This window comes from Delphinapterus leucas, chromosome 9 (genome assembly GCF_059928025.1).
Source record: "Delphinapterus leucas isolate spDelLeu-1000000601 "Yukka" chromosome 9, BTC_Dleu_Yukka2, whole genome shotgun sequence".
In the NCBI taxonomy this organism is placed as follows: Eukaryota; Metazoa; Chordata; class Mammalia; order Artiodactyla; family Monodontidae; genus Delphinapterus; species Delphinapterus leucas.
The window spans coordinates 6,390,505-6,414,716 of record NC_143137.1 but is presented as its reverse complement, the minus strand read 5'-3'; the positions used below and the strand labels follow the sequence as shown (position 1 = coordinate 6,414,716).

General features: G+C 46.7%; 2 protein-coding genes across 5 annotated transcripts in view; one reads left to right on the top strand and one right to left on the bottom strand.

Moving 5' to 3' along the window:
- Positions 1–15,879, top strand: part of GIMAP4 (GTPase, IMAP family member 4) — a 32,169-nt gene extending 16,290 nt beyond the window's left edge. For 2 of the 4 annotated variants that reach the window (XM_022577923.2, XM_022577930.3), the window contains exons 2-4: positions 719–832; positions 1,918–1,971; positions 4,408–6,146. In XM_022577923.2, the coding sequence (XP_022433631.2) occupies positions 1,932–1,971; positions 4,408–5,333 (966 nt within the window). In that variant the 5' untranslated portion in view covers positions 719–832; positions 1,918–1,931 and the 3' untranslated portion in view covers positions 5,334–6,146. Of the gene's footprint in view, positions 1–718; positions 833–1,917; positions 1,972–4,407; positions 6,147–13,028 lie in introns of those variants that run through there. The other 2 variants (XM_022577889.2, XM_022577877.2) reach the window with 2 other exon arrangements.
- GIMAP6 (GTPase, IMAP family member 6) lies at positions 717–22,522 on the bottom strand. Its single transcript, XM_022577975.3, has 3 exons — positions 22,280–22,522; positions 20,142–20,226; positions 717–17,914 (listed from the first exon to the last, which is right to left on the bottom strand). The coding sequence occupies exons 1-3, from the start codon at positions 22,439–22,441 to the stop codon at positions 17,121–17,123; spliced, it is 1,041 nt and encodes a 346-aa protein (XP_022433683.2). The 5' UTR covers positions 22,442–22,522; the 3' UTR covers positions 717–17,120.
- Between the last annotated feature and the right edge of the window lie 1,690 nt (positions 22,523–24,212).

The window sequence follows — 24,212 nt, the reverse complement described above, 5'->3', positions numbered from 1 at the left end:
TCTTTCTAACAGTGTTTGATATTTGTATTTGTTGGCTTCCTATCAGACACGCTTTCTTTAACAACTAGCATTTCAGCCTGTCCTACTTAAAATCTGATCTGCTAAGGGTTCTTCAAATGGCTTTCTCCGTTGCCCAACGTTAGTAGGTAGCAATGAAAGAAAACCTTTAAAACGTATTACCGTGTTTCAAGGATGCTAGGTGCTGTTAATAAGGAAAGGATAGGGGACTTCCCTGGCGGCACAGTGGTTAAGCGTCTGCCTGCCAATGCAGGGGACACGGGTTCAATCATTGGTCCGGGAAGATCCCACACACCATGGAGCAACTAAGCCCGTGTGCCACCACTACAAGACCTGAGCTCTAGAGCCCAGGAGTCACAACTACTGAGCCCACGTGCCACAACTACCGCAGCACACGTGCCTAGAGCCTGTGCTCTGCAACAAGCGAAGCCCCTGCAATGAGAAGCCCACGCACTGCAATGAAGAGTAGCCCCCGCTCGCCGCAACTAGAGAAAGCCCCCGCACAGCGATGAAGATCCAATGCAGCCAAAAAATAAATGAATTAAGTTTTTAAAAAATAAGGAAAGGATAATCTTTTTCACAAGCCGGATTAGGCTGGACGTAAAGCTCAATCAGAGAGGAGGCAAGAATCAGGGGGATTTGTTTTAATCAATTCATTTATTTAACAAATACTTATTGAGATCCATGCTTTGTCCAACAGTGTGCTTGTCCCTGGGGAAGAACGGGGCAGACAAGACACAGACGGTTCACCATCACAAAGCTTACAGTCTACGAGGAGACAGTAAAAAAATCAGACGAACAACTTCCTATTGTGGTACGTATTCTGTAGAAACCCTTGGAGTGTGGCTAGCACAAACTCCACACCAGAGCTAAGTTGTTGGTTGGTGATGGGGATGGAGAAGCCCTCTCTGGAGAAATAACAGAACACTGTGGCCTCAGGGCTGAGCAGAAATGAGCTGGGCATTGGATGGGCGTGGGAGTGCTCCAGGGAGGGGGAAATATTCCCCAAAGGTCTAGGAGCTGGAGGGAGCTTAGAGGATTCAGGGGACATGGAGGAGACCAGTATGGCTCAAGCCTTTTGAAAGAGAGAGAGAGAGTAATTGATCATGCAGGGCCTTTTGGACCATTCCAAGGGTTTTCAACTATTTGAACAATAAAAAGCAAAAGGAATCCATTAGGGAATTTAAGCAAGGAAAAAAAATCAAATTTCAGTTTTAAAAAGCTGTCTGATTATTGAGTGGAGAAGGGATTGAAGATGCAGTATCAGTTGGGAGCCTATTACATTTACAATCAAATGACAGTGGGTTGGATTAACATGGAGATGGGGAGAAATGGAGAGTTTTGCATTTTTTGGAAGTAAAATCAATAGGATTTGGTGACAGACTGGTGAGCAAGTGAGGAAGGAAGTGTTGTGGATGTGACCCCAAGATTCTGCATGAGCCATTTGGGGGTGCCGTTTACTGAAATGGGGACCAGGCTGGAGATGGAGGTCAGGGGTTCCATTTTGTCTGAGTTCTCTGTGAGATGCCCATAAAATTGCCAACTGGACAAGTTGAATGGGATTTGAAAGTTTGGAACTCTGAGAAGGGTGTAGGCTGCAGGCTACATACAAATGGCATTCAAAGCAATAATTCACTGAATAGAGTGGGCAAGGGCACCCAGAACCAGTGCCAAGGAAGACCCTGAAGCACTTACATTTGTGCAAAGAAAAATGAACAGTCTGAAAGTGAAACTGAAAACAGAGAATGGAGAAGTATTGGGAAATAGAGGAAGAGAAATCGAGTAGCAAGCAAGTTTATGAAAAAAAAAGAAACTGTTGGTTACATGAGGTTGACATTTCCAGTTTCCAGTTACTCTCCATTTACCTGAAATGACATAGTTATTTTTCTTTATTTCCAGGAATTCAAACTACAATGGCAGCCCTTTACCCCAGCAACCCCAGGACCAGCCACGGTGAGAGGCTGCTCGGGGCTAGGCAGGCCAGGCTTGGGGGAGGAGGGCTGGGTCTCTCCTGTCCCGTCAGTCAGCCCCCCTCTGCACAAGAGCAAAACATTTTCAACCACATTTCTTATTTTCCCTTCATTTACTCTGCTCTCTCATTTCTCTCGACCCTCTACGCCGCCTTCTTGTGATGTAGCTAAACAGCTAAGAGGAAGAGAGTTAGAATATCCTGATTGATCCGGACTTGGTGAGGTTTCTTATGTGCTACTTCCTACAGCGTGGACACACCAGAACAGTGGGTTGTAGCCTCCCTGATTGTTTCTCTGCCCCTCTCTTCAGCCCAAGAGAGGATTGGGAAGGAGGAACGTGGATGTAATTAATTCCTCGTTCAGTTCCTTAAATTCCCTGCTGCTGGCGGCCTCACTATAACCAACAAATTCAACAGACTGATCACTCCATTCGTCACATAGCCCTGCCTCTACTCCCTTATCCATAGACATTGATTATATCGTTTGAGCTTCTGCTGGTTTAGCAAACCACCCCACAATTTAGGAGCCTAAAACATCAACCGTTTAGCTGGCTCTTGGTTTTCTGGGTCAGTTGGGCAGTCTTTGGGTCTGGATCAACTTGGCTAATCTCAGCCAGACTCACTCATGCATGTGTGGTAGGCTGGTGGTTCAGGATGCAACTGGGTAATCTTGGGTAGCCTCATGGACATGTCTGGTAGTCAGCAAGCTCTTGGGCAGACCAGGGGGACAGGGATAACAGGCCCTTGTGTCCCTCATCTAGTAGGCTAGTCCAGGGCAGTTGTAAGGTTCCGAAAAGCAGAAAGAGAAGGCAAACTACAGCAAGTCAGCACTTCTGGAGTCTCTGCTTGATCATGTTTGCACGATCTTGCTGTCCAAAGCAAGTCACGTGGCCCAGTCAGATTCAAGGGTTGGAGAAACGGACCCAGCCTCTTGATGAGAGTAGCTGCAAATCCACATTCCCAAGAGGCATGAGTACAGAGAGGGAATAATTCATGGCTGTGTCTGCCACCTATCGTAGATTGCCGTCCATTTGCTGTCAACACTGGCCAATTGTTGCAGTGTTGGCACTGGCCCTTGGTGCCTTTTTATCTCGCCAGCCATGATTTTCCTACGCCCTGTCTCTAAGGTCAACCAATGCCCTCAGGATATCCTTAGGTTGGAATCTTCCATTGTGATGCTAACTACATAATAGTCTGAACTCCCATCCACATTTTTCCGTAGGTAATCTTAGCCATCCGTATCCAGAGTTCTCAGCTTTGGGAAATTTACTTCCTCCACCCCAGGATTCTGGTTATCAAATGTGAGAAACTCTGCCTTAGGGATCCAGGGATCAGCAAAAGCTTCACCATAAAGTGTGTGGGAGATGGGGATGAACTACAGATTTTGTGGAAGCCAGAGTGGGAGGTTCTGCAATTTCCCTCTTCTGTTTGATTGATATTTTTAAAAGATTATTCCACTTTACAGATAGACTGAAAGGGCCAAAGCGGAAGTAGAGAGACCAGGTAGGAGACCACTGAGGCACGGACGGGGATGTAACTTGGGCTAGTATGATGATCTTCAAAATAGAAGCGAACGGATTTGGAGCCAAGAGAACCTGGTGATGGGTTGGATATGGAAAGAAGGGGAAAGAGAGGAGTCAAGGGTGATGCCTAGATTTTTAGCCTGAGCAACTGGGTGACTGGGGATGATAGCTCTGAAAACGAATTGGAGTTTGTAACAGTGTCTATAAGGGTGTAAGCGGGATAATGTATGGATTGTCTCAAAGCAGAAATAGGTAGTTATAACACAGGATTCCTCACGCAGGAATCAGTCTTACATTCAAGGGCCGGCTGGCAGGGTCTGTCTTCTCGGGAAAACAGGCTCTCAAACGTGATTGCCATTTATCTTCCCGCCGGTCCTGGGTCTATGCCTAACAAATCGGGCAGACTTTGACTTTATAGACACGTTAAAGAGATATGCAGAGACCTGCTGAATACAGACACGGAAAGAGCTATCAGACGACTCGGTGCGTTACTTCAGGTTTCAGTTGCTACGCTCTGCTGCTCTGCTTATTAACTTCGAACTTTCCTAGGAAGTAAAATACGCAACGCCAATTTTGTGTTACTTCCTATGTTATCTTATGAAGAACAGCTACCAGTAGCAGCTCAGAGTTCTCTTCTTAACCATTTTGTTTCCTCCTCTGTGGGCTACTTACCTACACAAGGTCACAGTAAGAAGCTCAGGGGGGATGCTGAAAAGTACCTGGGCAGTCCCCAAATACTGCAAGAGGAACACGAGCCCAGAGGGCTTTCTATAGACATCCCTTGAGTGTGGAGGACCCTAGCAGGCAACAGAGAAGGGCACCAGTGGGCAGGAGCCTTGCAGGGGAGACAGTTGAAGTTCCTTCTAACACTACGGCTTTTGTTTCCTGTTGTGCCAGGGCTTGGAAACCAAGACCCCAGAGATTCACAACTGAGACTCGTCTTAGTGGGTAAGACTGGGGCAGGAAAAAGTGCAACAGGAAACAGCATCCTCGGAAAGAAAATGTTTCCTTCGGGCTTTTCTGCAGTATCCATCACCAGGTCCTGTAAGAAAGGAGACAGCACCTGGAACGGGAGGGAAGTCGTTGTTGTGGATACGCCAGGCGTCTTTGACACAGAGGTACAGGATGCTGATACTCGCAAGGAGATTGCTCGCTGCATGGCCCTGACCTCCCCAGGGCCTCACGCTCTCCTCCTCGTCACCCCACTGGGCCGGTACACGCTGGAAGACCACAGAGCCACGGAAAAGGTCCTGAAAATGTTTGGAGAGAGAGCTAGGAAACACATGATTCTCTTATTCACCCGGAAAGATGACTTGGAAGGCGCCGATTTCCGTGATTACTTAAAGGAAGCTCCAAAAGTCATTCAAGAGCTGATGGACAAGTTCGGAGATCGCTACTGTGTGTTCAACAACAGGGCGACGGGAGCTGAGCAGGAGAACCAGAGGGAGCAGCTGCTGGTCCTGGTTCAACGCGTGGTCGCAGAGTGCAAAGGCAGGTGCTTCACGAACAACACGTACCAAAGGGCCGAGGAGGAGATTCAGAAACAAATCCTAGTGATACAAGAAAATTACAGAGCAGAGCTAGAGAGACAGAAAGAGCGGATAAGACAGGAGTACGAAGAGAAAATCAGAATGCTGGGGGATGAACTAGAACGGCAAAAGCAAGTAATGCAAATGAACAGGGAGTTGGCAGAAAGGGAGGCTTTCTGTGCTGCAAGGCAGCAAAATGCCAGACACGAAGTTGAGAATCAGAGCTGGATAGTTGAATTCATCTTACTCCTGTTGAAGATTGTTTCTTCTGTTTTCTCTCTGTTTGAGGATTAAACATTAAGATCCAACTTCATGAAAATATGTCTATACTTCCTGCATATTTTCAGCTGGCCCTGCCCCATGTAAGTCAGAGCATTCTCGTTTTTCTGTCTCTCAGACTCTCAGGACTAAGGAGAGTAAAGCTCACTGCTGGGAATTGGTATATGTTGATTGATTTAACAGGGGAGGGACAAACTCTCAGTCTGTGAAACTCCAAAGCACCACGTATTGATGCTCCCTAACTGTGAATTCTTTCTCAGAGACACAGAGAGAAGGAATGCAGGAGACCAAAGAAAATGACCCCAAGCTTTCTCTGTTTATCCCTAGTAAATGTTTCTCCTCTAGATTCTTTCTAGAGTGGTAGGTAATCTCCCCCTGTGGTTTCGTCTCACTTATTTTACCCTCAGGATCACAGTGATCATCTTAACCTTATAGTTTATGAGAAAGATCAGTTCTTTGCATTAGTTAAGCTTATAGATGGAGATGTTTATAGAATTCTTTGTAGATGAATGGAAATTTGTTTACTTACAATTTTACAGAAGGACTCAATTGTTCCTTATCATCCACCCATTGACCAACAGAGTTGTCTGAAAGGTAGATCTTTCAGAACTCAACTATGTGAAATGCGAGGAAGAGTGAAAGGTAGAGATTCAACAGATAAGAGAACAATGTTTGGTATATTCAGATGTATCTGTAGAAACTCTTTGACCAACACCAACCGATTTGCTGAATAACCAGTTCTCTCCTTTTCTTGGGAAACTAACTGCTGTCCCACCCAGTTGAATTGTTTGCTTATTGTTATTATAATAAAACTTTTCTGTTCTCTCATATTTGTACAAAATGGAACCTTTTTTTTTTTTTTTTTGGAAAATACTACCACTATTTCTTCTAAGAGCACAGGGATGAATTATAGTCTTTTGTAAAAGTTCAAGATGATTTTGGAAGTAGTCTTGGTCTACCCTCTAGACTTCTCCCTTTCTCCTTTTCCCTGGAAGGTTTGAGCCACATTCTCAACACCTCTGACAGTCAGAGACTACATTGCCCTTGGTTTCATTCATTATGTGTTGATAGAAATTACACGTGACCTACGTTTCTGAGACCTTTGTGGCTTTCCTGATGCAACAATTCTTTTTAATATATGGATAAAAATAGCTAAGTCCCTATCCCTTTTCTACTCTTCTACTGAGCACTCTTCACCTAATAATTTCTAGGCTTCCCCAAAGCACTTTTCCATGTTCTACCAACGTGTTCTGGTGGTCATATGTGACCTATGCCAACTCTCCTTGCTCTGTCACCTTAAAATCGTCTTCTCCATGTCCTAACCCATTTTGCTCAAACTAGGGCATATGCCTCTCCATGATTTCCCCCAAACACAAAGGAGTTTAGACTGTACACTTAATAAAAATTAGCAAAGGCTCACGCATATGAGAAGCACCGTGCAAAGAAGCACGTGACTCCTTTAGAGGTAGTTACTCTGAGTAGAGAGGTTTGGATTCACTCTGCAGAAGGTGGGTGATCTCTGTCTCTATTGTTTTCATCATTGGCGTTTTAGTCAAAATTCTGAGATATGAATTTAACGTGCTATTGTATTACAACCTTCTATTAACAAATATTTAACCAAAGAACCACATATACCTCCCAAGAAAAAGTAAATACAGGCTTAATACGAAGAAAATTCTAACGTCAGTGGTTATTTTCTGTGTAAATGCATTCAATTATTCTTACCCTTGCCTCCGAGTTAATGCTGTAGATGAGACAAAGAAAAATGCTTTGCTCTTGACTAGCAGTTAGGAAATGAGAAGCCCGTGTGACATATCCTGAGAGCAGTTTTGCCTATTTGCCTCCCAGGGCAGAAGGCAGACAGATGAATGAAACTATGCACTGTGATTAATACAATAGAAGAATGAAGCATGTTCTCTTCTCTCAAGACTTTTGGGAGTTCATACCTATTCATCTATTTATTAACATTCATTGGTTGTTTGTACTTGGTGGTAGGTAGGTTTTATACGAGACACTGAGAATCTAGAGATAAGTAAAACAAAGTCCCTTTTGAGACTGGCTTCATTCACTTAGCATAATGATCTTGAGAATCATTCAAGCTGCGTGTACCAAAAGCTTGTTCTCCTTTATTGCTGACTAGTATTCCATCTTATGGATGTCCCACAGTGTATCACTTCTCCTTTACTTATTCTTATGCCCCTAATTGATTGCTCTTGTCAAATTGCATTTGCTAAAACCTCCATTATAATGTGGATTAGTAGTGGGTGGGTATACTTGCTTTCTTCCTGGATACGCCCTCAGTGTTTCCCACTTAGGTAAGTGAGATAGCTGCTGAGCTACAGTAGTACATGTATTTGCGTGTGTGTGTGCACACGCGTGTGTGTGTGTGTAATCAGGTTAAACAAGTATCCCCCAATCACTATTTTCTTGAGGGTTTTTATCATGAATGGCTGTTGAATTTCATTAAAGGCTTTTAAAAAATCATCCATGAGAATTATCATGGTGAATGATATGAATAGATTTCCCAATATTGAACCAATTTTTCATTTCTGTTTTCTATCCCTCTTGGTCAGGATGTATCACATTCTTGGTGTGTTGGCACCTGTTTGCTAATATTTTATTTAGCATTTTTGTGTTGACATTCACAAGAGATACGGCTCTATAGTTTTATCTTTTTGTACCATCATTATTAGACTTAGGTATCAATGTTATATTTGTTTTCAAAAAGCAATTCGGAAATTTCTCATCGTTTTCGATGCTCTGCAACAATTTAAAGAGCACGGAAACTATCTGGACTTAGAAGGTTTGGAAGAATTTCCATGCATAGCAGTCTGTCCCTGGTGCTTACTTTGTGGTGTGGTTCCTTAATAGCTTTCTCTAATTCTTCCATGTACACTGGTCTATTTTCTCTCTCTAGGGACTTCCCTTGCAGTCCAGTGGTTGAGATTTCACATTCCAATGCAAAGGGTGCAGGTTTGATCCCTGGTTGGGGAGCTAAGATCCCACGTGCCTTGGGGCCAAAAAACCAAAACATAAAACAAGCAGTATTGTAACAAATTTAGTAAAGACTTTTAAAATGGTCCACATCAAAAAACCTTTAAAAAATATTTTTAAAAATAAATTTTTTCTCTAATGGAGATAAGTTTGGTAATCTGCATTTCCCTAGGAAATTATCCATTTCTTCTAGGTTTCCAAATTTATTTGCAAAAAGGTTCTAAATTTTTAAATTGTCTTCAATTTCAATGGTTGTTCCTCTTGTCATTTTGGAAGTTTTATTTGTGCCCTTTTCTCTTTTTCTCCTGAACAAGTTAATGAGTAGTTTGTTAATTTTAAATTTTTTCAATAAACCAGGATTTTGATTTATTAATTAGGTGTATTTTTTCTCCACTACATTAATTTTTGTCTTTCATACTTGTACTTTCTTTTCGTTTACCTTATTGTACTTTTTCTAGCTTTTGTGGAAGTGAGAATTTAATTCATTTTCTTCTTTTTTTTAGTTGAAGAAGTTTTTGGTGCAATGCTTTTTACTCTGATCACTTCTTTTTTTTTTTTTTTTCTGTACGCGGGCCTCTCACTGCTGTGGCCTCTCCTGTTGCGGAGCACAGTCTCCAGACGCGCAGGCTCAGTGGCCATGGCTCACGGGCCCAGCCACTCCGTGGCATGTGGGATCTTCCCAGACCGGGGCACGAACCTGTGTCCCCTGCATCGGCAGGCGGACTCTCAACCACTGCGCCACCAGGGAAGCCCTCTGATCACTTCTTTAAATGAAACCTATAGCTTCTGACATTTAGTATTTTTATTAGTATGATCTGTAAGAAATTCTAAAGCCTCAGTTTGTATTTTTCTTTTCAACAAGAGTTGTTTAATACAAGGTGTTTTCATTTCTCGATGGAAGGACTTTTTTCCAAATGTAATTTCTGGTTTTATCTCATCATGATCAGAAAGTGTTGTTTTTATTATTTCTACTTCATGGAACTCACTGATGTTTGCTAACGTATATTAATATATGATCAATATTTGTGAATGTTCCATGTGCATTTGAAAAAGGGTGTATTCTCTGATATTACGCAAAAAGAATGTATTTTCTATAAATCCAAGAGAGCTACTTTCTTCATTATGTTTATTCTTCTGTCTCCTTACTTATTTTTTGTCTACGTGATTTGTCTTTTCTGACAAGTTTATATTCAAGTCATATTATTAGGATCTGTTAATCCATATCTCCTTGCATTTTCTGTAGTTTTTGCTTCATATACACAATGGCTATGTTATGTAGTGCATACATTTTCTTAGGCATTATATCTCTGATATAGGATTTGTGAGAAAGGATAATGAGATATGGAAACTTTAACTCTATTTTTAATTCCTCTTGAGATAATAGTTGCCTTTGCAGAAAAAATGCTTTGAGCAAGCTTGTGGAAACGAGTCCTCTGAGAATATAAGTCAGTTGCTTCTTGTGGAACAATTTGGAATTCACTGGAAACAGCCTACGAGGCAAAACTAAACATACACTACATTTAGGACACAAATAGAAAATGTACATGTTTAATTTGTCTATAATTTTATACTCTTTCCTAGATCCCATCCATTACTTCTAGGGAAAATATATAACTAAATATTTACTCTTGTTTAAAAACCAGTCCAATCGGATCTGCTAAAGAGCCACTTTAGACGGTGTTCAATCTCCATTTAGGTGACTTAGAGACTCCTTGCAACCATCGTATTTCTTTCCTTCAGTGGGGGATGGGTTTCTTCTGTGACATTGTGATCTGCGGAGAAAGATGGGGTCTCCAAGCCTCAGTCCCTGTCTCCTGTACTTGTTGGGTGACATCCCATGTCTGTCAAGCCTCTGCAGCCCTGCTGGTCCCCAACAAGAAAGTCCACAAGTTGGTGTAAAGTCACCAAGTGAATTAATTTCTCACTCCAGGCAGTGCCCTTTGAGGGTCTCCTGGCTGACTTCACCACAGCTCCTGATGGTCTAAAATCTCTGTGGCTGGTCCAGCAGTGACGCTCATTCAGCCCTAGAATATAAGCTGGAGGCTATGTCTGGTTGCATGGAAGAGAACTTCACCAAAGTAGCTTAACAAAGGGTTCAATTGTGATACAAGGGGTTTACGGCTGGTAAGTCCAGAGCCCATGTAACTACCCAAAGAACTTGATTTTTTTCTCCACCATTACTTGCAAGTAACTTTTGTCCTCAAAGTGATAAGACGGCTGCTTCACCTTCAGCCTCATGTCTGAATTGCGGGTGGAAAGAACACAGACACAAGAAGGAAGACAGAATGGCACATCTATTACAAAAGCAAAGGCTACCCAGAAATGTCCACAGGGCTTCTGCTACTACCTCTTGGGCATATGGTTACCCCCAGCTGCAAGAAACACTGTGCAATTCAGTATTTCACACGGGTACGTTGCAGTTATAAGCAAAATTGTAGTTTTGTTAGTGAACAGGAGGGGTAAATGCTAGTAAGCAGATGACTAGCAGCACGTGCCAGATGCAGCTGGGGCGAGTTTGCTCTACACCTGGCTCTAGAGCGACCTCACTCCCACCCTCGTGGTGAATTCCTTTGCCAATTCCCAACCAAACTTTCCTATAATCCTAAACTCTTGTTCATTCTACATACAAACCAAGGAAAGAGAATACAACCTCAGAACTTGAGTCTGGTTCCAAAAGGACAGAGGCTTGTAACATACTAAGTATCCTACAGATAAACTTTGGATAAACTATGAAGAATCAAATGCTAGAAAGTACCGGGGAGCAGCCAAACCAGATAGAAACGGAAAGTGTTTCCATCCTTGAGACGAGGACCACATAGGGTGACATCCATGTTTAAAGGCTTTTCTCAGAGGGTGTTCCCCAGATCCTAGCTCAAGAAGTGACCAGAACTTAACTATCTAATATACCTCTTGTCTCCTGAACTTGGAGAGACAAAATTTAGGACACATATCTGATGGCTTGATTCCTCTGCCTTCCTGTTTCCTTTCGCCTATAAGAGGAGCTGTTCTCAACTCTTATTAGCTGGACTTCTACCGTGTAAAATGTTATCGCTTAGTGCCTAAACCTTTTTATGCAAATTGGAGAAGTGATAGAATATAGACCATCCATTCTAGAGAAAACACCCAGCTTGACAAGGTTGTCATCTTTCGACAAAATTCTATGAGTATTTTGAAAAATATTAAAATCTGATTATTCAGGTTTTTTTCTGTATTTTGTGGAGCATTAGCATGCGTCAGCGTCGCCCGGAAGACTTGCTAACGTACAAAGTTTCTGAGTCGGTGGGCCTGAGAATCTGCATTCCTAACAAGTTCCCCGGCATTGCCGACCTCGCTGCTCCAGGAATACACTTTGAGGGTGATTACACTGGAGCAGACACCCTGTGCTCGAGTAAAAAGGGAAAGTCACTTCACTAATTCTCAAGGCATTTCCCCTGCTCCAAATGTTACCAGCCAGAGCCAGGGAGCCAAATACCCTTCTCCCCTCCAGGATTCTGCAGGAAAACTATACACACAAAGAACTGAATCAAATAAAGCTAAATACCATCTTGTTACCAGAATTCTAGGACTCCCTGGTAAAGGTGAAGTGGAGACCAGAGCAGGGATGAAAAACCTAAGTTAGGAGTCTTCCTTCTTTTCCCTGAAATGGAAGAGAGCTAGTTTCACATAATGGGGCCACCTGACAACCAAAGAGTCATAGTCTGAGAAGGTGAAACCCAAAAAGCAAGACTCCTCTGGACCACCAGAAAGAGGACGTTTTTGGTCTGCTTATAGGATGAAACAAGGAACCAAAAGTGTTGGTCATATCTGATCACAGCAGGTCAAAAGGTTGAGAGGGCCGTTTGTATCCTGTTTCTGAAAAATAAAACTCATAGCAGGAAGTGGTCTAATGGGTCTAATGGCTCTCCTAACATTTTTAACATCCCCAAACAGATCAATCCCTCTGCCTTTCGTGAGAGGGAGATCATTTATGAAGTGTCACTCCAGAGTTTCTCCCTCCTGGGTTCTGGAGGGATTAGCACTTCCTCTTTCCAACCTAGAGGGAAGGCAGTCGACTTGATGTAATAACGCCCACTGCTGCCCGTGGGACCCTCCCCATGAGTTTCAAAATCACTAGGAAAGATGCCAAAGCGTACAAGATGCTTAGTATCCATGGTTATTGTGGAAACCAGCTAAAGAAGTGAATTTTGGGTCTTCATGAAATTGGGTCAAATAGAGAACAGGAGTACACGACTGAGAAAGTAGAGGGAAGCATAAAGAAGTGAGCTCAGGAAATTCCCAGAAAGAACAAGAAAGATTTGGGGCTCTCCATGCTGTGGAAATGTAGCTTGAGCCAAGTTTCACCAACTCTTCAAGGGGTAGGGTGAAAAAATATTTAGTGAGGGCCTCATGTATGCCAGCAAGTTGGTACACAGGAGTGAACAGGAAGAGTTAGCTGCCACTCACTACTGAGGGAGTACATGTTGAAATGAAAATTCAAGATAATATTTTAATACTTTGTCCCAGGCATACCCAGCATCAGATAGGTGTAACTCCTATTCGATGTCGTGGATGAGATAGGAAAGCTTTCCCTAAGGTCAGATACAAGGTGAATCCTTCCATCTGAATTATTCAGCTGTGCTGAGTGCTGTAAACATGGCACCATTGATTCTTCCTGGGTCCTCTGCATCTCAGGGAAGGAGCCCGGGCCAACGTTCCTTATCATCCCTTTCCCTACAGGTCCGGGTTACAGTCTGCCAATGAGAAGCACTCCCACAAGATTTGGAACTTGCTGGAGAAGGAGCACATGGCAACCATTGCAAATAGACTACAGGAGACAGCGGTGTGTTTCACAGCTCATAGCTGCTGAAAATCACCCAGGTCAGCACACCACCTCGCTCCCCAGGCCAGGGCAAGCCTTTCATTCCTTGGACTAAAAGTTCATCCAACTTTTAGCATTGACATATACACACTACCAAATGTAAAACAGATAGCTAGTGGGAAGCAGCCGCATAGCACAGGGAGATCAGCTCGATGCTTTGTGACCACCTGGAGGGGCGGGATAGGGAGGGTGGGAGGGAGACGCAAGAGGGCGGGGATATGGGGACATATGTATACATGTAGCTGATTCACTTTGTTGTACAGCAGAAACTAACCCAACATTGTAAAGCAGTTACACTCCAATAAAGATGAAAAGAAGAAAAGAAAAAGAAAGATGTGGATGAAAGTCATACGCTCACCAATCTAATGTATCTAAAGGCAACTTAAAAAAAATTTTTTTTTTTTACCATTTTAGAAGGAAAAACAAAAAGTTCATCCTACTTTTAGTACCTAGATTGGCTTCAGTTTTCCTAATCGAATACTCTGTATAAGTGGAGAGAGATGAAATGTTACTGGAAACAGTCAAGGCAAAATAAAGCAGGATCCAGAAGTGGAGAAGAGCGTATGGTCCAGGAATTCTGGGGCGCAGAGTACAAGTGTGAGACTGGAGATTACTGCATGTGCTTCCATCATGAGCAATTTGTGCCAAGTATCTATTAAAATTCTCCTCTGACAGGTTTGAAGGATGTAAAAATATCTATACCCCTAATTTGAATTTTTTTTTTTTTTTGCCCTGAGTTTACATCTTTTCCTAGACGTGGGACGACTTTAAGACATACTCAAAGTATCATTCGGATCATGTCTTATGTCACACTTCTCATATAGCTCTAAAGAAAGAGGCTTGCAATTTTTCAAACCTTAAATCAATTCATCTTTGATATTATTTTAAAAGTCTTGCCTTCTCTGGGCAATTGTTTGGTGCCTTGATGGAAGATCTTTCGTGTTTTGCATACTTTAGAATTTTTAGTCTTTTCTTTAAAAATTTGCAGTAAAACTTTCCATAGGGCTTCCCTGGTGGCGCAGTGGTTGAGGGTCCGCCTGCCGATGCAGGGGACGCAGGTTCGTGCCCCGGTCCGGGAAGATCCCACATTCCGCGGAGCGGCTGGGCCCGTGAGCCATGGCCGCTGAGCGCGCGCGTCCGGAGCCTGTGCTCCGCAACGGGAGAGGCCACAACAGTGAGAGGCCCGCGTACCGCAAAAAAAAAAAGTGGCAGTTCCATGGCCCCTTATGTTAACTGTCAAGTTCCTTATAGTGTCTCCCTGTATTTGGTCACTTTTCAGTATCTTCTAACAGTTGTTTAGAAATTCTCATTATTTTGAATTTTCTACATAGTGTATGAATGTCATTACGGGAGGATTGGGAGCTGGAAACCTTCCCTGGGGTTTTCAGCCGCTGCTTTGACCCACCAAGGAGGAAGCAGCCCACGTGCTCACTGGGCACTTCGGATTCTCCAGATCTGTGTTTTTCATGCTTTGCTCCAGTGTAGAGATATTTTTTGAGAATAATGAATTCCAAAGCTCACTATTTTCACAGCCTTGGCCAAGACAACCCTCTCTCCTCCCCCTGCCCCCACCCTCACCCACACCACTTCTTTCCTATTGGTACACAGACCATGGAGTTTCCAGAACATACCGACACATGCCTTCCCCGTTCTCTGATGCTGAGGGAGTGATGGCATGAAGCGACATCTATCCCTCCTTCTGAAAAGTCGTGGGAGGTATTTTCCCTGATTTTTAGTAATAAAGGAGAGAACACCCCATATTCGATATAATTTTAAACAATTCCTTTAGAATTTTTAATGAATGACATGTTTTGAGTGACGCGCCATTTAGAGTCACTGGATGGGTGTCATTTGGTCAGGTGCTTGTATTTTCCATTATGAAATCAATCAAGCCAGCAGAGTTCAAACAAAAGTACCTAAATTAAAGAAATTTATCTTCTTCTCCTAAAGGAAATGCAAATGATTTTAGCTTTTACTTCAATAAGTCACGAGTCTATTCTCTTAGAAACAAGATGGCCTTAATTCACTTATCCTGGAGGCATTTACCAATTCTCCCAACTTTTTTTGTTTTAGATTTTTAATGTAACTGAGAGATTTTCTTTTAACATTGTGTAAATTTAAGGTGTGCAGGGTGTATGGCTGCTGTTGTAACAATATTCATCACACCACATTCTTAGAGTACAATGTTACTGTCTACATTCAATATACTGTACCTTAGGTCTCTATGGCTTATTTCGTGCTTGTTACAAGTTTGTACCCTTAAATACCACCAGTCTTATCCCCTGTGCCCCTACCTCCTGGTAACCACCGTTCTACTCTTTCTTTAAACAGGTTTGACATTTTAGATTCCACATATAAGTGATATATATTACACAGTACTTGTCTTTCTCTAACTTATCTTAACTTCCAATCCTCCCAAATTTAATACATAAATGTAAGACAATTCCAACTGGAATCCCAACAAGATTCTTTTATGAAAATTAAACAAAGCGATTTTAACTTTCACACAGAAGAATAAATGCCCGAAAATAACAAAGGAAATACAAAAATGGAGACTGGGGAGGAAATCAGTGTGTCACATTATAATCAAAGCCACTCTAATCAAATCCGTGTTTTATTCATGCAGGAGTAGAAAAGTCAGAAGACAAGATCAGAATCGAAAATCCTGACAGAGATCTTAGGGAATATGAAAACTTAACATATGATAAACGTTGCGTTCCAGTTCAGCGGGACGCGGATCGCCTACTTAATAAATGATCTGGCACAAAGGCTATCGTAAGCATACACCAAAATAAGTCTCTGTTCTGCCTCGAGACACTTGTCTGAATCTTTTAGCAAAAGAAATGCTTAAGCTTTCTTAGGCGTCCGCTGCGTCTGGAGAAGACGACAGCCGCGTGTTGCAGGGCTCTCCCCATCAGCCCGGCAGGCTGTTCCCTAGGACGTCTTACATCATTCACCTGCTTCTTTCCTTTGCAGCTTCCCTTTCTTCTCTGCCTCCTCCCATTCTGTGCACCAAAATACCTTGCTGGGGACCCACCTACACACCAAGACACACCCCACCCACACTTTCTCCCCATTCTCAAGGGAGAAGGGAAACAGTTGCAGGTGAAGCAGAGGCAGGGCTGAACATCGCCTCTGTTCTCTACAGCCGGACGGCAGGCATCACAAGGGGCAGTAACAGGTGTGTGACCTCCCTAGTCCAAGTCTGCCTCAGGGAAGTGCTCCTCTCTGCCCAAGCCCACTTGGCACCTCCGGGGGCCTCCATGTCCTGCAGCCAGGTCTAGGCTCCATTTCTTGACCAGACCTGGCCCCCTGGATACCCCCACCCCGCTCTGCTCATCCTCCCACCAAGAGGTTCCCACGGGGCTCCTTTGCTGCGATTGGGTGGCCTCTTTCAAGAGTGAATTAAAGGGCTGCGCCTTCTACCCCTCCCGTTTCTACTTGCTTTCTCCTCCCCAGCCCAGTGCCTGTCCTGCCCCACATGGCACAGGGCCTTAAAAGTCATCATGCCTGCCCGCTTAGCGGGCAAGGACACAGCCCAAGAGATGCAGAGGCACCTGGTCGACATCCCACACTGATTTGCTACATCGACGTTTAAGCGGTGACTTCAGTGGCCAGGATGCTGTGGGAGTTACATGGGCGAATGAGGCACGGGCCTGCCCGCAGGAAGCTGTGGTCCTATCGGTGTTCTATTGCAGACTCGGAATGCCAAGGAGACGTGAGGATCGAGGGGCACAGAGGAGGGAGGGCCCACGTGTTCTGGAAGGTGTGATGAAGGACCAGCGAACTCAGGAGCCCGCACACCGCTCGCCACCCCAGACCCTGCCCTGGACACTGGGAGGGTCAGTGACCTGTGGGACGGAGAGAGCAAGTGAGGGGCTGGAAGGCAGACTCCGGGGCCGAGGGAGGCTGGCAGGAAGCAGCCGTGGCTGCGTGGAATCCAGCGCGTCTCAGATGGGCGGCCTCCCCAGGGGCTGTGTGTCAGTGCGCCCAGATTCCTTCCGGATGCGACACAGTCCCTGCCACCAGGACTCCTCGCGGCGCCCTTCCTCGGAGCCCTGGCCCTGGGGGACCCGCCCCGCCGGCTCTCGCTGGAGCAGGACGTCGCGCTGGGACTGACGGTAAGCCTGGTGGCTGTAATAACGGCCTTCGTGCTCCCACAGGACGGCTTCGATTTGTTCCATGAGCTCCTTCAGCTGGGCGTCCTGCTCCGCCCCCTGCGCCCTGTTGTTGAAGCCACAGTGTCGCCGCTCACACACGACGTCCAGCCTGGCAAGCTCCCAGTTGTCGGTCTCTCGCAGGTACTCCTCCAGGGAGCCGCCGTCCAGGTCTTCCTTCCGCGTGAACACCAGGATGGTGCGGGCCAGAATGCCCGCCCCGAAGAGATCCTGGAGGCGCCTGACCCCCTCCTGATCCTCCTCGGTGAAGCGGCCCAGCTGCGTCACCAGGAGCACCGCGTGGGGCCCCGGCGAGGAGAAGGCCATGGCTTCGCAGGCGCCCCGAGCGGTCCGTCGCGGCGCCGCCCCCGGGGACAGGATGTCGGGGGTGTCGATGACCTCGAGCTCCTTCCCCGCCCACGCTCGGCGCCCCCGCTGGAAGGCCTTGGTCACGGGCCCGGTGCTGACCTTGGACTCGAACACTCTCCGGCCGAGGATGCTGTTTCCTGTTGCGCTTTTCCCGCTTCCGGGTTTTCCCACCAGGATGAGCCTCAGCCTCTGCGGGGTCCCTTCATCCTCCCTCAGCCCTGGAGGCATCAAGAGAAGGTGGGAGACCGGGGTTAGAGCCCATCCACCCACTTTAGCCTCACCAGGGGCAGAATGTCCGGGGGGCGGGGATCAGGAGAAGGGAAGACGGCGTCAGCATCTGAGACGTGCCCTAGACTCACATTCTTTCCTTCCCTCTCTCTTTTTGTTGTGCAGTCATCACCACTATGCAGCCCAAGAATTTTCCATCTTCCCAAACTGAAACCCTGTCCCCGTTAAGCGCTAACGCCCCATTGCTCCCTCCCGCTAACGCCTGATAGCCCTGTTCTTTCCGTCTCTGTGTGTTTGACTCTTCTACGGACCTCATGTAAGTGGAGTCAGGCAATGTTTGCCCTACTGTGTCTGGCTTATTTCACTTAGCATAATGTTTTCAAGGTTCATCGACGTTGTCGCATGTGTCAGAACTTCCCTCCTTTTTAAGGCTGAATAATATTCCACTGTAGGTGTAGACCACATTGTGTTTATTCATATATATATATATATATATATACGGACTTTGGGGTTGTTTCCACCTTTTTGCTATTGTCAATATGCTGCTATGAGCCTTAATGCACATCTGTTCAACATCTGTTTCAATTCTTTGGGCTATATTCCCAGAAGTGGAATTGCTGGATGATATAGTAGAAAGCTACATTTTATGTTTAGGTTTTGAACCCTCTTCTCAGGGTCACCTATGTGGGAATCATCCCATCATGACCTGGGACCCTGAGCTTCCTCAAGTACCTCTGATTGGAGACCCTTCTCAGGAAGAGTGGTGAAATTGAGAGCACGCAGCCTCTGTGTCGGTCCTCTCCCTGACGTGATCGACCACGTCACATTACCTTTAGTTTTCCCAGCGAGGAGTGTTGTGAGGGTGGATTCTTTTCAGCCCGACCCCCAGCTCCACAGCACAGCTGCACACTGGGGTCACATTCTTAAGCTACATCCTTGGAGCTGGGGCTGGACATTCTCACCCAGCAGAACGTTCAGAGCCATCAGCGGAGAGAAGCTTTGTCATGCCAATCTAATACTTAGAAACCCAATGTCCAGATGTTTTAGAAACGACCGGAGCTGGAGGGCAGGAAGGGAATTCCCTTCTCATGGGCTCCCAGGAGCCAGAGCACATAGAGGAGAGCCCAACCCCAGCCGGCTTCCAAGTCTGTTCCACATTGAAGACATTGATGTGTCTCCGTGACAGAGCCCCGGCCTCCTGAAAGTAGGATTGGCACCGCCTCCTTCCAAACCTCCCAGCAGCGCGTTTCTGCTGCCTTTCTCCCTTGGCTGCCTGACCCTCCGACCAGTTTTGACTGGATGATATTGGCTCCCTCCAGCTTCCCTCAGGTGGCTTGAAAGGAATTTGAGTGAATGGGTGGGAGTTTCACAGAAGCAGGGAAGGTGCAGTGTTCATCTCCACCCTCCAATGCGAAGCTGGAGGGAGACAGGGGTCTCCTGTCTGGGCAAGCCTGGAGGTGCCCACGTCATTGGACTTTAAAGCCAGATTTTTAAAGTAATGCTTAATCTCGATTGCTGCAAAAAAAGGGAAATCAGGTGTCGGCACTTGTAATTTTCCTGTGCGGCTTATTAATATGGCTTTCTCTCAATGGCTCAGGTCACTGAAGTTCATATCGTAAAAAAAAAAATCAGTCCTGTTGAAATGCACGATGGATCACAAATCAATTCTTCTGGCCAGGAAAGTGGATGGGTTTCCGGCATTGCTATATTCCTAAATTCTGTTTCCTCAGGCTAGATGGTGAAGTTGAGCCATGAAAGTTAAGCCCCTGACCCTGATGCAACAGCTTTTGTGGGGAGGGAGCCCCTTGGGAAGACGGAGCCCGGTCCTGGGGGCACCTGAGTGCATCCTGCTTGTTCACTAGTGCTTTGCACTCCTCGTGACCCTGAGAGCTCTCACACTTGAGCCAGCAAGATGCCCACACGGAGGCCGGGGGCGAGTCATTTTTCACACCCACTCAGCACATCCTTCCTGAGACTCAGTGAAGGGGCGGTTGGTGCTGTGCGTCACCCCTTCGGCCCACTGCGCCCATCAGGGGCCTTTCCCTTCTATCTGGCCGTGTTGAAGAGTGGCCCAGCCCAAACGCCCTTCGATGGTCGCCGGGTGGGCAAATCTCTGACAGGAGGAACTCCTGCTGCCTTTCCCAGCGTGCCCCCTGCACCTCACAGGTCCCCCGGCCATGCCTCTCTAAGTTTATGTCTGCTGGAAACATGTTTTACCTCCTGACCCGTCTTGTGTAGGATCCTGAGACAGCCCTTCCTCGCGATTTTCCGGGAGAATGAGTTCATAATATTCTTCTTCCTCCTAAAAAAAGAATCATATGTCTCACTGATTTTTCCACCGAGTTTTAAGAGGCACCTGACTTGTGCCTTTCTCTTGCCAAAAGGAAGTTGTTTGCCTTGGTTTGGGGGGGAGAGACGGAGTGAGGGGGAGTCTAAGACACCTTCTACATCCTTTAGGGACCCTGTTTCCTCCTTTCTCCCCCCTGCACTGTGGTCTCCATTTTGGGGTGATTCTGTGATGGAGAGAAAGGATCAGGGATGCATTCTGACAGATACTGTCCCGGGAGCAGTGGCCAGCGTGCCTGGGGGACGTGAGCAGGAAGTTGCTGGAGGGGCTGGTGAGGGGCTCTTGGGGCCAGATGATCTGTGGGGAGAGCCCAGCAGCAAGGGCCGCAGAGGCCAAGAGCTGGACGGTGAGGAGGGCGGCAGACTCGGACAGGCTCCCTCTCCACGTCGGGCCCAGTCCCGGTCCTGCTGGGGGCCCAGGGGACTCGGCGCTCCTCCCCAGGCCAGCAGCTAGGTGGTCGCACCGCCTGGGCCTCAATGTCCCTGGAGGTGTGAATGCTGGGCCACAACTACATGTTCGTGACATCTCTTCCCTGTAGAAGATTCCAGCACATTTTTTGACCTTCTGTAGAGCGATTCCTAGCCCTCTTTGCAAAGGAGGGCCGTGTCACCCACCCAGGAACTCGCGTCATCCTGAGGAGAGAGCAGCGTATCCTGCCTTCAGTCCGTTCCACCCTGCAGACCAACACGGTTCCCTGTTTCAGGGGCCCATCATGTTGTATCTGCTTGGTAGTCTCTGTGGGATGGGGAGGGAACCGTGTGGCCCCATGACTGTTTTTCTGGAATGTGTAGGACACTCAGAGACAATCACAGTCAGATGACATTCTCCAGATGGAGGCTCTGAGTTGAAGGGGATGGTAACTCCGGGGGAACGTCCATAGACATAGCTTTCCCGTTGCCACAGCATCCCTGGGGTGCTAAGGCTCTCTGCTCACCTGGCCCACCACCTCAGTCCTCGCCAGATCCCAGGGGCTGGCCGGGGACCTGCGGGGCTGTGGCTGCAGGACTGGGGGTTCAGTGATGTCAGCTCTAACGTGCCAGCTGAGAGTGGACCCAGCCCAGGAGGTTTGGGGACTCTCCAGGGAGAGTGACCAGGCCAGGTGAACATCTTCACCCAGACCTGTTCAGCCGCATTCTTGTGAGGACACAGGCTTTTACCTCTCAAAGGGGCCCCCGTCTTTGCAAAGTGGAGATCCCTCAATCTCTTTGTCCTTGGTGCCCTTACATCATTGGTGGAAACAGAAGCAGCACTTCACCCAGGAAACCTCCTTCCTCCTCTAGAGAGAAGGGTGGTGAGAAGAAGATACAGGCCGGGCCGGGACCAGGGCAGGTGGGTGAGGCAGACCCTGCACTCCACCCTCACGCCCAGACAGCGCGTCTGCCCGGCCCCTGGCCACCTCAGCCTACACCCTGCCCAACAGGGCATCACGTGTGTGCCACGTGCCACAGTGTTTGTCTCCAACACGGAGCAGATACGTCACCTTTGTGAGGTTTCTCAGGAAAGCAGTGAAACTCACAGAAGCGTCTTGCCCAGGAGTAAGCAGTGAGTTCCAGGCAGAGCACAAAGGGTCCAAGGTTCTCCCGACTCTTAGCCCTGGCTCCTCTTATTGTACCTCAGACATGTGTGCACACACACACACACACACACACACTACTTACACACATACACTCACAAAAGTACGAACACACACAAACATAGCACACACATACCTACACAACACACATGAACATATATATACACAACACACAAACACATACATACACAAACACAAACATAAGACACAAACACCACTCACACACATATACTCACAAACGTATAAACATACCTACCACACACACACACAAACATAACACACACAGAAAACACGCATATACTCATCTACACACAAAGAGACATACACAAAAACACACTACCCACACCATCCCCACTACACACTCTCAAAGACGACACACACACAAACACAAGTACACATCACACACAGACACAGTCCCCACACACTCGGACTTACCGCCCCGCTGCCCGCAGGGCAGGACGAATGGCCATGTTCTGTGTCTCCCGGGGTCGCAAGCACTCGTGAATTCTTTGTTTCACTTTCTAGAGCTGCCGCATTGCAGGCTGAATGGAGAAGGTAAAAGAAAGTGTCCCGGGCGTATGAATAGATAGAGGACATAGCTTATAGTTTTTCAGCAAAATGTGATCTGACAGCTCAGCTCAAAAACTGCCCTTGAAACTGCAGCCGTGAGCTGTGAGATGAGGGAAGAGGAAGTGGTAGGAACACCCAGGCGGGGCCCTCACGGCTCAGAAAGCTCTGCCGGCTGCACTTCCTCTGCAGCCGTGATAACAGCCACAGGAAAAACAACACGCGTATTGTGATGATTTTTATTCCACTAGAACTCGGAGGCTTAAAGGAAAGCAGCAGGTCTCTCAGAAAATGCTGCACCGGGGGAATGATTTTTACGGATTTCCTCCCTTTTTTGAGAATTACCCACTTCCTGCAGACATCCTCTGTCTTCCAGGTCATGACAGATATTCATGTCTCTCTCTCTCCCGCAGGCTCCTCCTTCGGCCACTCCACTGGCTGTCCAGGGTCTCCAGCTTGCTGACCCTACATCTTGGGACACATGAGCTCCATAATCCCATGGACCAGGAGCCACACGAGCCAATTCTTTATAAGTCTCTCTACATGCGTGCGTGTATATATACACACACACACACACACGCATGCATACGCGCGCACGCACGCACGCACATGTGCGCACGCACACACACACGTGCACGCGCACACGCGCGCACACACACACACATTCTGCGTCTGAAAATTCCAAAATCTGTGTCACATCTGAGTCTGGTTCTAGTGTTTGCTTTGTGTGTTTTCTCCTGCCTTTCAGCACGCCCTGTAATGTTGCTGAAAGCCAGACATGATATGTCAGCTATTAGGAACTGAGGTGAATAGGCCTATGGTGTGAGATTTGATGTTGATCTGGCTACGAGCTGTGTTTAATGTTTGTTGTAGCTGCTAGAGGCTTCAGTTTCCTCTAGTGCCCTTGTGTTGTCTCCCCCATTGTCTGTGGGTTTCCCTGAAACCCCTTCTTAGATAGAGCTTGTGCCTTGCTGTTCTCTCAGCTTTAATTCACTGTTTTCATACTGGACTCCTGCTAATGTGGGGTAGGGAGTGAAGGAGGGGAAGCATCCTGCTGGGATTGGATCTCACTCTTAAAGTGGGTCTGTGTTTTTTGACAGCGGTCCCCAACCTTTCTGGCAACAGGGACCGGTGTCATGGAAGACAATTTTTGCACGGACAGGGAGGGGTGGGGTGATGGTTCACGCAGTAATGCCATTGGATGGGGGAATGGTTCAGGCGGTAATGCAAGCGATGGGGAGCCATGGGGAGCGGCAGGTGAAGCTTCGCTCGCTCGCCCACTGCTCACCTCCTGCTGTGCCACCCGGTTCCTAACAGGCTGTGCGGACCAGTACCGGTCCACACCCGGGGGTTGAGAACCCCTGCTTTGGGGTGCCAACAACATTCTGTGTCTTTAGCTGAGTGCTTGTTACTTGGATGTGTTCAGTTTGTGACAACTGATAATTTAGTGAGCTGTAAACATATATGAGCTCTTTCCTCTATTAATACTATACTACGGGGACTTTCCTGGTGGTCCAGTGGTAAAGAATCCACTTTCCAATGCAGGGGACGCGGGTTCCATCTCTGGTCGGGGAACTAAGATCCCACATGCTGCGGGACAACTAAGTCGGTGCACCACAACTACTGAGCTCGCGCACCACACGAGAGAGCCTGCATGCCGCAAACCACAGGGCCCATGTGCCCTGGAGCCTGCGCGCTACAACTAGAGAGAGAAAACCCGCACGCCACAACTAGAGAGGAGCCCGCACTGCAACTAGAGAGAAGTCCAAGCAGATTGCGCACTGTAATGAAAAGATCCCGC